The sequence below is a fragment of the Varanus komodoensis genome, unplaced genomic scaffold (genome assembly GCF_004798865.1).
Source record: "Varanus komodoensis strain SLA01 unplaced genomic scaffold, ASM479886v1 scaffold8, whole genome shotgun sequence".
NCBI classification, from domain to species: Eukaryota; Metazoa; Chordata; class Lepidosauria; order Squamata; family Varanidae; genus Varanus; species Varanus komodoensis.
Window position 1 is genome coordinate 35,796,415 of NW_025336481.1, and position 15,887 is coordinate 35,812,301.

General features: G+C 40.0%; 1 protein-coding gene across 10 annotated transcripts in view; it reads right to left on the reverse strand.

Annotated features, from left to right (window-relative positions):
- Positions 1-645: 645 nt before the first annotated feature.
- The window catches only part of HIVEP1 (HIVEP zinc finger 1), a 101,307-nt gene continuing 86,065 nt past the window's right edge, over positions 646-15,887 (reverse strand). For all 10 annotated transcript variants that reach the window (XM_044455616.1, XM_044455619.1, XM_044455617.1 and 7 more), the window contains 5 exons: positions 15,285-15,403; positions 13,460-13,635; positions 11,252-11,353; positions 3,809-4,323; positions 646-2,428 (listed from right to left, as the gene is read on the reverse strand). In XM_044455616.1, the coding sequence (XP_044311551.1) occupies positions 1,241-2,428; positions 3,809-4,323; positions 11,252-11,353; positions 13,460-13,635; positions 15,285-15,403 (2,100 nt within the window). In that variant the 3' untranslated portion in view covers positions 646-1,240. The remainder of the gene's footprint in view (positions 2,429-3,808; positions 4,324-11,251; positions 11,354-13,459; positions 13,636-15,284; positions 15,404-15,887) is intronic.

The following is a 15,887-nucleotide window of genomic DNA, read 5'->3' on the forward strand; positions in this document are numbered from 1 at the left end:
TTCTGGGAAAAAAGTGGATGGGAGGAACACCTGTTCCCTCATAAATGAAATAAAATCCAATTTACAAGGATAAGGTATTCTTCTAGTCTAAATCATCTCCCCAGTGCGAAATGCTCTTTGGAGAGCATGAGGTAAACATCAAGTGAAAACACAGCTGCTGCAACCTGGCTTTCGCTAAATCTTAGGGACCAGTCTTTTTCTTAATGGAAATTGAAAAATACTTTTTCTCAATCATATGGTAAATTAAGAAAATGTGGCTTTATGCTTCTGTTTGACATCTTTAAAAAACAAAGATTAAGTAAAGCTTTTTCTGTCACTGTCAAAAATGGGTTGATATTTCCTCGTGACAGGCAAACTTAATTAACATCTTAATTTAACTTAAAATAAGAATGCATACCTTCTAATTGAAAACTAAGAAGTTTGTGTTCCTTACAGGAAAAGGATAGTTGTTACTTCTATTCCTAGACAGTCTTCCACTGAAGACAGAGGCAGGGGGATCCCATTACCGAATTTTCTTTACACCATCGGCAGACCAAAGCCTTTTAAGAAACAAACTGGGATGGGATTGTAGAAGCCTAGAGAATGGAAGGAAAAGCTATTCTTGTTGGCTCATTTTACATGAAGAAGGCACAACTTGAGCAGTGGTAAAGTCAGTAAACAAAAATTTTACTGAAATAATTCATTAACACAGATAACGGGATTTAATTTTAAGTGTAAAGCTGATGTCATACACAAGAAAAATGGACAGACCCTTTCCCTCAAGACTAATATGCATACAATAAATATGGAGCCGTACATAATCCGTACACACAAACTTTGCCCCACAGCCATAAAAAAAATTACATTTAACAGTGCAACATATAATTTAATGATTTATTTCATTTGACGCAAGATTTTTTTAAATTCTGTTTTACTTACGAAACACAAGTAACTACTTGGTTTTAATATACATATATACTTTTGACAATCTGTACAGTTTTCTAAACATAAAACTCCCCCCCACCCCAAAAGGCACAATTGTCTATACAACATGTACAAAAAATGGCTGGAGCTGACAAGAAACAACAATTATTGGTCAAGAGTTCATGATTGCACAAAGATTAGTAATGAGTTTGTGTCAGAAAAAAATGTGCTTTAAGTAAAAGGAAGGTTCACAAAGAAACCTTTTAAGTGATACTTAAAAAACACACACACACAAAACGGAACACGCACGCACAACCCAACGCAAAACCAAAAACCCTTAAGTCGCTATAACAAGTCTGTCCTCATCGTCACTGCTGCCATCACTGAACTCCACAATATTCTGTCGCTCGGCCACCTCCTTTTGCCTGTGCACTTGCCTATCTAAAGAGACAGTCCGACGTCTGGGGGAAGTCGGTAAAGCATCGGCATTGCCCTTCGTGGGAGGATCTGATGCAGACGCCTGCTCGACACAAACAGAACTGATATTGCACTTTGGTTTCGTAGGACTCTCGGAGTCAGACTTTTCTGAGGCCAGTTTACCTGGTCTATCCTGCCGCCGGTACTCACTCGAAAGCGCCGGTTCCAACAGATGTTCAATGCTGCGCCGCTGGTCGGCAAGCGCCACCTGAGGAGACAGACCGCTGGGGATCTGAGAGGAATTGCTGTCAGGCAATTTCGCAAAGCCCTGATCCGGACACGTTTCACAGGCCGTGTTACTGGAAGCTGGTGTTTCTGCGATGCCCTGCCCATCTGCAGTCACGGGACTGACCGAAGGGATCAACGTGGGCAGAGCGATGTTTAAAATTTGCAGACCTGGAATGTGTGCCTGAGGGCTGGAATTGCTCTGAGGGGAAGGGTTTGCGGCCAGCACTTGTAGTCCCACGGCATTTAGGGTTAATCCTGAAGGGTGCATCTGCGGAGTGACGTTGGTGCTGGTCAGGCCCAGGATGTTCACCGTTTCCATGCTGAGGGACGGAAGGGACTGCAAAGTGGGCGCGCTCAGGCTCTGGATCCTGGGAACGTTGATCTGGCCAATGGGGATGCAAGGGACAACGCTGTTCACTTCGGCAACACCAAGGGGACTTGCACTGCCAGCAACTGCACAGGCAGGGCTGCCGAGGGCACTTGTAGTTCTGTGGATCACGCTGACAGCGGGAATTGTGAGCTGCACTGGCTGGGCCTGAATGGGGAGAAAAGTGGAGTATGCAGCCAAGCCGGCAGGGACCACGTGGATGCCCCCCACCGGCACCATCCCATAGGGGGTCTTGGTTTGTTGCTGCGAGTGCAAGGGGAGGTGGCTGAAGAGGTGAGTCTGCGGAGGTGCCAATTTCATGGCCTGAGGCGGATGTTCCTCTAGCCGCTGCTCTTGGCTCTCTGGGAAAAGAGAGGTCATTGAAGGAGAAACTTTTGTGGTCTGGGTATTCCGGTCCAAGGGAGGAGAGGGAAGTCTTGTCAAAGTTGTGCTCTAGGATAGGAAAGGAAAAGGGGAAAAGGCAGCAATAAGATGGCTAGTTGACCTTTCTCACTTAAAATGTGCAAGAAGCCTGCCAAAAGACCTGCTGGAAATACTCCCTGCCTTTTTGGCAGATCGTTATTCTCATACTCCAATAGAACACTGTGTAGGTATTTGTGGTTCTCTTGTAGTACAGAATTTCCCCCATTAAATGATATCATGTCTGCTACATAAAGATCCAAGAGTTAATTTTTTAGCTGGAATTTTATCTGCCATTGATGCATGCTCTGAATCTGACAAGATTGTTTTTATGATATCAGATAACAATGCTTACCTATCCTATAGTATCTCTGTTTGTTTCAGCAGCTATGAAGATTAGGTCAAAGAAGGTAGCTAACTGATAGCGAGTAAACCAGTTTTATTTAACTTTTATCATTATTATTTTTTTCAATTTTAACATTTATTTCCCTAATTTTTCACTATGTCTTTTGTAAATTTTGTAATGGCTTTTGGCTAAATACAATAAAACTTGACTTGACTTGCAAACCCTTCCCTGCCAGGCCTCTAGGCTTTTCTTCTTTCTCAATTCCATGTTTTAGTTTCATGGTGGTTCTGCCATTTGAACCTTCAAAAGCATTCCCTTACTCTGCCAGCTTAGACTGCTCCTCTTACTAGGCTGAGAAACAGCCACCAGTTTAACATCTGACAGTTAGTTTTGTTTCAAATTGAATTCAAGAAGGCAAAATAACCTCTTGGTTTCTTCATACCTCCCCTGTGCCAGCATAGATCAAGAATCTTTTCTGCAAAGGGTTTTTTTAGTATTGTAGAAAAACCTACAACCAAGCAAGCCAATTATGCTGCATCAGTGTCGCTGTTCTCCAACAAGTCACACAGACCATGTGGGACATAGAAGTATTAACACAATTTCCTTATGGTATGAATTTCTATACTTTTATGATACTTTCCATGACCAGCAGGGGCAGGTATTTGTCAGAAATTCTTTCTCATTTATTGTTGACCATGGGAAAGCCCTGCTTGCATGTATGGACCAAAGGTAGCCTCCACATGTCTGTACATCCATGCAAGTAACACGCAAATCCCTATAAATATTCCTACAGAGAAGTGCATGCCAATTACATCAGTGTATGAAAAATAAACCCCATTAGTTTAATTATGTCAATAGTCTGTGGTTAACTCAATGCAAAGTTCTGATCTAATCATCACATTTTAGTGTGACTCATTTTAAAATACTGGAAGTTTCACTGAAATCTTTCCAGGTCTGCATGGTTAGCAAACACAGCCAAGGACATCTAAGCATCATTCTGCCAAGAACACACTAAGAATTGCCTCCCTGCAATAATTCTGAAGAAGAACTAAAAAGTATCTGTTCACCTTGGAAGTTACGGTGGCAGTAACAGTAGGAGCAGAACTTCGTAATACTTCTGTATCTGGGTAGTCCACATACATCTGATGGCATGGAGACCGGGAAACAGTCTCGGAGGGGGCAGGAGGTTCTGTGTCAGCTGAGCTGTTTTGCAAGCTTCCTTCATTTGCTTCTCTGCAAATAACTGCGACGGGCGGCCCTGCACTCCGGCAGTCTGACTGCACTGAACTAAGTACTGTCATCTTTGTGAGAAGTGCTTTTGGCAGGACGTCCAGAGTGTCTGTGTGAACCCCAGCATAACAATCCACAATTTTGATTTCTTCATCAGCACTCGAGATCTCCTGAGAAACATTTCTAGATGGGTGATGTTGTGGGCTGGCTGAAACGGACGGAGTGGCGGAGATAACAGACTCAGCCTGGCTGTCTTCATCATCATCTTCGTTGTCATTCTCATCCTCATCTGGCCCATCGGAATCGTCTGCATCAAATCCAGACCGATCATAACCCAGCCGCTGCTTTTCACCTAGGAAAGACAGCAAAAATGCACTCTGCTTAGCTACTTTTGAAAATAATTCTTTATTATACTTCTGCAGTTGCACTTAAGAAGAAAGGGAGATTTGCAAGTTCATTCTTCATTTCACAGTGGCACGAGAGATCGCTGTGCATTTCTCACAGCATCACTCTCATTTCCCCTTCCGAGCATTTACTTCATACTTGTGCTCATGAAGGAGGGGGTGATTAGGTCAGCACCTGGCTCCCTTGTGCTCACCGGACTTCTTTCCTGTCTTGGGCCCTGGCCAGGAAGTGGACAAAGCTGCAATCCAAGTCAGGAAGGCTAGCTGACTCCTTGTGCAGCAGTGTTGTGTGTCTCTAGCTTCTACCTATTAATGATGTCAACATAACAAGCTTGTGGACTGGGGCGGGTGGGGGGGCATCCATGCCCCCCAGATGTACTGCTGACTGCACAGGGTCCTTTCCTCAGTAATTTATGGAGCTGCAGCATCCTTACTTAAGACAGTGGGAACTGCTATGGCTTGAACCATTTAAAAGGTCTGATTTAGAGTTGCTTCTATGTAAAACAGTTAGACTCAATATTTTAGGATAAAATCACACACCTCATCATTAAATAATAGTCCCTTTCTGGAAGAGTCAGAAAGAGAACGCAAGTCACATTGGACAGTCTGGAATTATACATACTATTCCCCAACAGAGGCTGCTTGTTTCATCTGTGTATGTTATTTTTATTTATTTTATTTAAAAATTTTAATACCATCATTCATTAAAAATCTCATGATGGTTTACAATTAAAAAATCATTCAAAAATAAAACAATTAATAATTCCTTAGTGCCAGCACTTGATGCTAAAATAATTAAAATTCCATTTAACAGTAATGTTAATTGATGTAAATATCTGCCTCAGGAAAGGGTTTTCAGTAGCTGTCATCCCCCAAACCCCCCAGCAGTTGTGTATAACATTGACAGTTTTGAAGATGCCCTAACAACTTTTGCAAGATGTCCAACAAATGCTTTGTATCTTATAACATATGTAATTTGAAGCAGGCTCTTTTGAGATATCACAATAAGCACACTACCTTGGAGAAAACAAATAGCACTGATCAATTAGAACAAGTGTTTATTCACGTATTTATTCTTATTTTTAAAACAAAACTCCTTTCCATTTATTGCTAACTATTTGTATCAGTCACGGAGAAACAATTAATTCTGAAACTAAGGTAATTCTATAAATGCACCTGAACTGGGGAGTAATAAGATGTGACGTTCTCATCTTCCCAGAGCACTTCCCCTCAGTGTCTATAATACACTGCTATAATAATGGCATTGGAAGATTTCTAACCCCTTTCTTCCTTTTTCACTGCTAAACTATTCCTTGCGGTATAACTAAAAGCACTTTAATGGCATCAGCAAAACATTAACTGCTTCTGTAAGCATCGGTAGGGAGTGACAAATGTGCCTTGTGTTCAAGAAACGGTATACAACTGGATAAAGCAACTGGTATTTTGTCCAGTATATATATAAATCTATTTTTTCTTCAACTATTGTCATGGAGTTTGATAAGGCTTGTTCGATGGTTCTTCATACAGCTCTTTATATACCACAAGTAATTGCACCGTGCTACTTTACAGTGAGGTTACATTCATTTTACATAGACGTTCACATCTAAAACCTCTTAAGGAATTCTAAACAGAAAAAGAGATAAAGAAATCTGTAACTATCAAGAACTAATTTTGACCAGCTTAGGTAAAAATGTGGCTGCTGTACTAAGGAGTTTTAGAACAGGAAGAGAACACATTAATTATTGACAGAAAAAGATTAAAAGGAATTGACAATGAAACTGTAGAAAGTAACAATCCCACGTAGACACCATATATCCAGCCAAATACAACTGATAGTCAGGTAAAAATATTGTTGATGGTATTCTGCCTGCCTTGACCTTTGTTAATCATATGCATATTATTTACACTAGTCCTTCCTGAACTTCACACCCTCCAGATGTGTTTGACTACAGCTCCCATGATCCACAGTCCAGCACCTCTGGAAAACACCAGGATGGGGAAGCCTGGTCTAAAGTGATCATGAACTTAAAGATAAGGTTCTAAGCATTTTATTTTTACCTATTTATGTACAGGTCCCCAAATACACTCATAATTAGTGCTCATAGTATACATCCACAATGGCAAGAGAGGGAAATTAATTAAGGCAACAACAGGATTGCTGCCAGCAAGAATGGCATATTGGCAGTATTGGTAGTATCATTTCTTATGGAACTTCATACTAGAGGTAGTGTAACACCAAATTTAACTGATTACACTTGCTTGCAGAACCCCAACCACACAGACTACTACTGACATCTACTGGGAAAACTCAGACAGGAAGAACTTAAAAGCCCCAGAGAGGGAAAAATGCTTTGATGTTTGCCTTGAAATGCTAGGGAGTAAAGGACTTGCTCCTTCCTAAAAGGAATGCAACGAGTTGTTCAAATAACTCCCTGCTCAAGCTACTAGCCCTGCACTGAATAACACCCAGCCCTTTTACAGCCAGGAATAGAAGTAGCGGCTGGCAAACACAGGAGATCTTCCCAACAAGGTGAGGCAGCAGACACAAATTTACAGCTTGCTGTCGAAGTTATAAATATATAAGGGAGAAATATTGGTGCTCTATTGGTGTCCATGACTTTTGTTTGCACAAAACAATTTCTTTGCAAAGAAGCCACATTTATACAACTTTTCCAAGATCACATCAGTTGACCTAAGGATACAGTTTCTATCAAAATATGCTCTTTCTCAAAACATTAAAAATAAATAGCAAAACATTTTGGCCTCTTTTGGCTGATAACTCTCCTCCAGGCCTATGCGCTCTCCAACAGCTCCCACAATCTGAACCCCTTATCACCTATCAATGCTTGCCTTCCCAAGTACTCATACACGACAAGGATAGTTATCCTCTGTCTTGTCAGCCAAAGATGTCCCTGAATGTTGAATGTCCTTCTCCATTAGCTTCAGGTCACCACTAGCTGCAACTGCTTCCTAGTCCTAAAAAAAAAAAAGATCCACAGATCTGTAAATGTGTTATGATAAAAGCTGTGGGGCCTTTACTTTAACAGCTTTGCCCTAAAACTAGCCTTCCTCAATCTGGTGTCCCCCAGGACCAGGGCGGGAGGCTAGTTTTAGGGCAAAGAACTGCAGCTCCTTTCATCTCCAGCAAATGCTCATGCTGGCTGAGAATAACATGAGTTGAACTTCATCACATCTGGGGAGCACAAGTTGAAGGTCTAAACATTTATTAGGAGGTAAGTTTCACTTCCTTGAAGCTATGCTCCTAAACAAGTCAACTTTCTTCAAAACAAGTGTACTTAGGACTGGAACACTGGCCAATTAAGAGGACTGCACGATGAAAACCGGGGCCACACTGTGAAAAACGATCTCCCCAAGCTGTGACATGTCACACTGAATGGTTCACCTGGTCTAACAGCTTAGTTCAGCAGCCAGCATTCCAGACATAGTAGCTCTGTATTTTGGGTGGAAATGGCATTCTTTGAAGCAGGAGATGACAGATGCAAGGGTGATTTGGAACATAAAGGATGAAACTAAGTGGTATTTACTAATTCCGAAATGATGGCAAATCCAAAATCTGCTCCTGTAAATTCTCCAGTCAGATTCTGTGCAAACCTCACAGAAAGAGAGGCTATGCAGTCACAGTATCGAAGCTTCACTAATTATTACATGTCAAGAACAGCCCTTCCCATGAATGCACAATGCTCTTGCTCCCCTGCAAACTTCTCTTCCAGACTGACACTCAAACACTACGTAGCCCATCAAATGTTGGATTCAAGTTATTGCACTGCTTTAAGACGTGTGCAAACCAAACAATAGGCTACTGAATGTGTTTGAAAGGAGTCAATACGACTGCTTCAATTTCTGTCTCTGGGTATTAACTGTAATATTTTCTTGCCCACTCTTATTTTGATAGAAGATTAGAAGTAGGGAAAGAATCAGTATATTTTATTGGAGCAATATTATTAACAACATCAACATCTATGCCAATGAAGGATTGCATGAGGTCTAAAAGCTTCCAGGACAATTGTGTTCAATAAAGAATTTGGCTGCAATCCAGAAAATGGCATGCGCAGCAGCAGCAGCCTGTTGGCTGTGAACAAAGAACTGTGAGCACAAAACGCCATTCCAGGGCTTACAATGAGAAAACTCTCGCTTTGATTGAGATTCTCCTTGCCAGATCATTAGCACTGTGTTCAGCTAGACTACATCTAGCGGCTTTGTCAGACTAAATTACGTAGAAGGCTAGCAGCCCGATCAAAACATGCTACATTTCAGCTAATTTAAGTGAACAAATTAATAATAAGGGATTCTTGAACATACTTAGGGTATGTCTTCTGCAATATCTGAAAGAGCAAACATGAGAAGAAAGCCTGTATTTTTCTTTTACATCTACATAAGCTGGAGGTCCCCTTAGGTATTATGCCAATGGCTAACAGCTTGGATCCCATTAAACATCCTTGGTTTCTTTTGTTTGCAAAGTAAAGTTTGTTCTTCTATTTTAAACCTTGGGTAGCATAGCAACACTGTAGCCAAGGAGGAACAACTGCTTGCCTCTAACATCTTGGGAGACAGCTCTTGTATCATCTCCCCAAAGATCTCACACCAAGGGCTGCAACAAACGGACATTACTTTAAATCCACATATAATAGCTGTTTCTGCTTCTTTTCTCTGGAGAAGGGTCAGGTAATCTAATATGGATATTTTAATGCACCGTTACTTATCTTCCCATCATGCTAGGGTCCTGATCCGGATTGGTGCCATGTGCCTACTCTGTTTTTAAAAAATGGGGGTGGGTGGGAAGAGACGCAGCTGCTAGATTTGGATTTAAACTGTCTGTTTTGGCCCAAATTGTTTTCTGAATTTGGATGAGTTTAATGAGCAGGCTTAGAGCTCTTGCTAAAGGGGTGAAGGAAGGGAAGATGAAAGCTTTTCCATTGTGTCAAGCACAATAAGTATTACTCTTCTTCATCATTTACAATGACATAAATTCCACATAATTAGGAGTTGAAAAAACACAGGCACCTATATCTTGAAAAGTGAGAAACACTCAGGACAATATGACTGCTGATCTTGGGAACTGGTACATTCCAGGTAGAGGCACCTGCTCTTGGGACTGCCCAGTGCAGCAATACACCCTCTTCTTTCTTCCACACATATGCATGCCTCTCTCCCAGTTTCCTGGTTCTGTTACTGCTGCAGCCTTCTTTGTGCAGTACATCAAGGAAGGACCAATGCCTGAAGAGAACTACTGTGAACAGTTTTACCAGTTGTACTTTATTTATTAGATTTATATAATGCTTTTTTCTTTCTTTACTGAAGAACTCAAGGTGGTTTACATCATTCTCCTGCTCTCAGTTGTATCCCCACAGCAACAGCCCTGTGAGGTAGGTTGGGCTGAGAGTCTGTGAGTGGCCCAAAGTCACCCAGATGGCTCCAAGGCCAAGCAATGATTAGAACCCAGACTGTCTGAGTCCCAGTCCCACACTCTTAACCACGATACCACACTGGCTCCACTTTAAAAAGGTAATTAAAAAAATATAGAACTGCATGTGCTATGCAGTCAAACCACCCGAGACAACCAAGTTACTTCCATCACATCTTTAAGAAATGAATTCAGATTGATTCATTTACTCTATTATTGGCTGCCAAGTTGGAGAAAGTCCATTAATCTCCTACCCTTTCTGCTTTTTTCAATAAAATTCACCACTCCATCTTTCCAACTGTTCCACAATCCAATAAAATAGTTAACCTAAATCAGGAAAACACTCAAAAAGTTTAAAAAGTCACCCTAGGGCAAAAGTTAGCAAAATAAATACATCAGGTTGGCTATGTCCTAAATCACTACTGGGCTAAAATGCAAGTATAATTTTAATTCCCATCATAATTTACTGAAGTCCAACAACATTCCTGGGCCTGTGTTTCAAACATTCCAATGTCCAAAGTTCTTTTACGTGATCAATGAGAAATGTAGTTTTGCACAGCCTTGTGTATTTTGATGTTCATCCTATCAGTATGACAAGAAAAATGTTGCTTATGTTCTCTTTAAGAATCTGAAATTCTTAGATACTAATAGAATTTAGATGTGGCCCTACTGATACTAATGAATACACTTACCAAGGAATCACAGGTAGAATCAAGAATGTTATGTACATAATAGGGCTCACAGAAGTTGACTTCCCCATGGCTATGGAGACTGTCATGGATCTTGCTGAATTGGGTGAGCTGTGGCACAGGGGCTAGATGCACCTTCCAGAAGATTCTTCCGTCTGAATTTTAGGGATCTCCTCCTTCATCCTTCTATGTCACAGCCCACAACATGAAACAGCATCTCCTAAGCCTCTGGGTAGCATTTTTAGAAGAATGCCATGAGAAGAAATCTGCTTCTGCCTGCTTCATGATGCATGCCAAAGTCTGGATCAAGCCCATAATTCTAATCTTACAGAAATAGCCCTTTATAGCAAGATGGGTTTAATTATATAGAGCAAAATGCTGAGTGCAGTTCATTTGTGACATCTGCTTTTTATTTTAAAATCTTTGAAAAAAATTCAGAAAAGATTTTAGAAAATGATTTCTTATGAGTACAAAATTTGACAGATGGGAACTGTGTGATTTAAATAATTACCAGAATAACTACTAAGCAGTGTACAGTGAAAACTGGGCAATTCAGTCAATTATGTTACCAACTTCATCTCCCATATTCTGGCAACTGCATCACCTCTCAAAGTACAACAGCTACGATCACGCATACACACAAATCTTATTAAAATTACTTAAGATCCAAAATGCCCAGTTTTGAGAAAAGGAAGGGAAATATTTAGGATAGAAAAATATAGATTTAAGACATAGAAAATGAAGTGGCATTTCAAAAAGAATTACCATATTCTTCTATATCCTGATCCTCTATTAATCCCACTGAGACTCCCAGATCCATGCATTTCTTGCTATGCGCCTTGGACTTCATATGTTTTGTCAAGTTTCCTTAGGAAAACAAAGAAGTAATACATTGCTTTATGATAAAATGCACATGTGTATGTACCAGCACTGAACTGTAACAGTAAGCATGTCAGTCACCACAGAAAATTAATTATATGTAAAACTTAATTTGTGCCCAAACTAACACACTAATTCTCCAATGTACTGCTTTCTATTTAATACATACTAGAATGAAAGGGAAGAGATACATAAAGAACTGGTATACTAGAGGCTTATTTCCTTATGAGAAACAAATCTGCTCTGAATGATTTTATATATTTGCTATCTTGTCTGGAAGTTTAATACTACATTATTATTATTATTATTATTACTATGTTGGCTGAGACACATTTGGAATTGTAGGCTTCTTTTCCTGCCTAAACTTGCCTAGGAATGTACCCAAAATGACTTTTGCTCCTAAGACCATCAGCATTCTTTCTGTTACAGACATCATCAAAGTGAAGCTGGACATGGCCTGGATTTAGTTAGTAAACTAGTAAAGGAAAGCAGTCATGGCTGTTTAATTTTTAATACATTTGCTACCTCACACAATTCATCCTTGCAGTATTTCTTCTCCTATAAAATAGTTGCATTGGATTGTTGGTCTCATAACCAACAGTACCACAGAAGCAAACAAACAGAAGTCTTATATCATACAGTCATATATCATGGATTCCTCTATGGCCATAAAAACATATACAGTGTATTTATGGTGTGCTTATGTTCAAACAAGCAATAAATATTAACTGTTGCTATGAGGAAACTGTATTTATGCTGAAGTTTTGAAATGAATGATGTCTTGGCTAACATTTATACAGAGTTACAGGGTTTTAATTTTGTTGTTTAGGCTTATAGTCAGACACAAGCACTTCAGCTTGCAGTTAACTGCAGTGCTTGTTGAATCTGTTCACAATCAAGGATCGCCTGAACACACTAATCTACACACACAGAATGTTTTCATCTCATCCTTACAGTGGTATGAGGTGGTGTACCATCTTCCTATAATTTTCTTTACAATAAACTAAGTAAAGCAGCTTCCTATTAGAAAAAAAGCTAAGAAACAGAAGCTACATAGTTTCCCCAGGCTGCCAAACCAAGCATGTAACAAATCTAAGATCTAGCCTGCAAAGGGAAAAAAAATATCCTTCCTAGGGTAAGCTTGCCTGATGGCTTCCTACCATCTACCAGCTATAGATACAAAGCATCCCTTTAAAAGAAAGGTTTCTTTTCTGCTGGGGCACATCTTTGTCTTGTCCCAAAAGAAATTACACAGCCTCTGCTGGGATCATAGCGGTCTGGCTGTTTGAAGAAATTACACAGCCTCTGCTGGGATCATAGCGGTCTGGCTGTTTGGGCAAGGAGACATTATGGGCGCTCGCTCGCTCGCGCTCTCTCTCTCTCTCTCTCTCTCACACACACACACAAGGGGGGGGGCAAAAACCCAGATTATGCCCCACCCTCAATTTATCCAGCCACAGAAGACTGTTGATGCTTCTCTTGTGGCTGTTTGCATTTTCATTAGATTATGTTGCTCAAATTGTTATGTGATGCAATGCTTCAAAAATAATGTTGAAATGTGCTATGAATCCCACTCATTCCACCAGAAAAATAATTAGTAGGGTAAGTAATAAATTGAACTGCAATGTAAGTGAACATTTTACATATAACTCCCTTTTAAGCTTTATACAGAAAGCTAGGAATCCATCAAATGGTAGCTGGTGGCAAAAGGGTTGGGAACAGGGCACAGGAAAATGGGATGTGGTCATCCGGGTAACCCACAAGGCCAGAATGAGACTCCAGAAGGGCGGGATTGGACCCCCATGGACTGAGGTTTTGCACCTATTTAATCATCATCTAGTCGGCAGGTAAGTAGATTATCAGAGAAACAGGTAAGTTTATTTTTATCTTAACATTTATATACTGTCCCATTGGCACAGACTCTGGGCAGTTTAATATCTAGTTAATATTAGAAGTTCCCAAAGTAAAGGCATTTCACCAATTCATTAGTTTTCTTATAGCTTTACATGTTCTTTTCTACATCCTTACCAGAAAAGCAATGACTAAAAGGCTGGGGAAAACATAAAAGCAATGAAATTTAACAGGTTCACGTACCTTTAGTCTTGAAGGAAAAATTGCAATAGTTGCAGTGATAAGGACGGACATCAGTGTGTGTGCGAATATGTTTCTTCAACATACTGGGCTTTTTACAGCGAATTCCACACTCTTCACATATATATTTTCCTCTTCCTCTCCCACGGACATATACATATTCTTCATTTGACTTGTACCTAATTCAAATAAAACAGAAAACTCAATTAAGAATATCAGAATTCTTGGTACAGATGTTATGTCAGAAATTCAAGCAGCAGATGAACATGGACATTGGGACAGATTACCAATTCACATTTTAGATGTTGGTTATTTTGCTAAGTTAGCACACAAGCACATCTTAATTGACTTGTACATTAACATATTTGCTAGATATTTTGGTAAGAAAAAAATTATCACAGAGGAAAGTTAACGAGGACTATGGGAATAGGAGCTGGCTACAGGAACAAATGCTACTGCCCACACATTGCCAAGCCCTTTCCCTTTCATGTGAATTTCCCACCCTTCTTTATATCCTCAGGCATTATGTGTCTAGCCAATGGTTAAAAAATGGAGGTCTGAAAACCACATTTTGAAACAATAATAAAACATTGTGTCTGCAATGGACCTCAGAGGGAACCCATGGAAAATACATCAAGAAGGACTTTTAGTTGTATGCACCTCTCTTTTCCCCCTGTGTATCCCTTTTCCCTACAACAGGGATGCGGAATTATTCTGACATGTCTTGCAAACCTTTCCAGTCCTCATTTTCCTCATTCACTGCACACAGCAATTGTGAATCTCTGTTTTTTGAACTTGTATTATAACATCAGTGAGCTATTATGGATCATATTCTGAGTAAGTTGATGAACAAAAACAGCCAACTACCCACTAAATGGTACCCATTTCAAAATGTGTGACAGCTTTCCTAGTGTGAGGAGCTAGTCAACAGTCAGCCCAGAAACCAAGGTGAGATACTATAAGCAGTATCACCATCTCACATTTACAAAAATAAAGGAAGCAGGATTAGACTTCTACTTACTGATGTGGCTTACAAATGCTCAGACTACCAATAGTCAGTTGCCTACATAGTGGTTTAAGCATAGTCTAGGTTTCTCGCATGCAAGAAATCAGGGGTATAAAACCTCAAGACTGGGGCCAAATCCAGTGCTCAGGGGCTCCCCAGATTGCCATGCCTTAGCCTTTCCCTCAATGGCTGACTGTCTCAAGGTTTTCCTGTATGAAAGGGTGATACACCTCTCCTAAGGCTTAGATACTGGCATTTATTTATTTCATTTTTATACCAGCCAATAGCTGAGGATCCCTGAATTGTTAACAAAAAGAAGAATGTTAAGCTGGGCATGGGTAGCCTGCTCTTTTTGCCTCACCCACCTCTGGTATACAGGCCGAAGCGCTAATCACAAATAGAATAATATCATCTCGTGAATATTTACAGGAAGGCAGTTCTGCACAGCAAAGGCTTCTAGAATGTTGGACATTTCATCCCAAGTTCACAGTAATTTTAGTCTGAAGAATTAAATGTTAAAAAAGCAGGGCAGAAAATGGCTGGAAGAATAAGTGATTTGAGACTGCAGGTACCAAGCTATGCAGCAGCAGCAGTCTGTTGGTAAGTAATTTGGACCATCACATTGTTCCATCAGCCAAATAATTTTGGCTCTTCAACTGTGCAACTATTGATGGGCTCTCAGTTTAATCACATTTTTCACATCTCACACAATGCCTGTAATAATATGGGTCTACTTTAAAAGGTGGAATAGGGAGAGGGAAGAAACAGACTTCAATACAAAGCAAGTACTATTGTATTATACTACTTTTAGAAAATACTTACCCTCCATCAAATATTTTAACCCTCCTTGGCTCACTTTTGGCTGAACTTTCGTTCTCTTGATCAGTGCTTATTTCTTTATTGCTGATTTCCCTTGCTGCCTTTTGTTTAATTAATGCCCGCTGAAAGAAATGTAAATCCATAATTTTATTATTAGAAATACATATGTACTTTCTATTAGACTACTATTACTAAAAAAAATTATCTGGAAATCTCATTGTCAAAGGTTACAATTTTCAAGTGTGATTACTTAGGTGGTATAGAGCAACACACTGTGTTTCATCTGTGCAGCGCTTGTACCCGAGTCCAAATGTATGCACACCAGTACAGTAGCACACCCAATTAAACTGGTTCTGCCTTTACTTGCTTATTTGGAGCCAGTGGCAGGTCAATCATTATCTGTTATCAGGCTGATTGGATTGGCAACCCACTTTTTTCTCCAATTAAAAATAATGCTCAAGTAGATATGAGCAATGTGTATGAGATATGGGAATTTTTTTTAATTAACACTACAGGGTTACAGCCTAAAACTATGTACATTTACTTGGAAATAAGCCTCATGAAAAACAGTAGGAATGAGTTAAGGTAAGAGGTTTGCACTGTTTG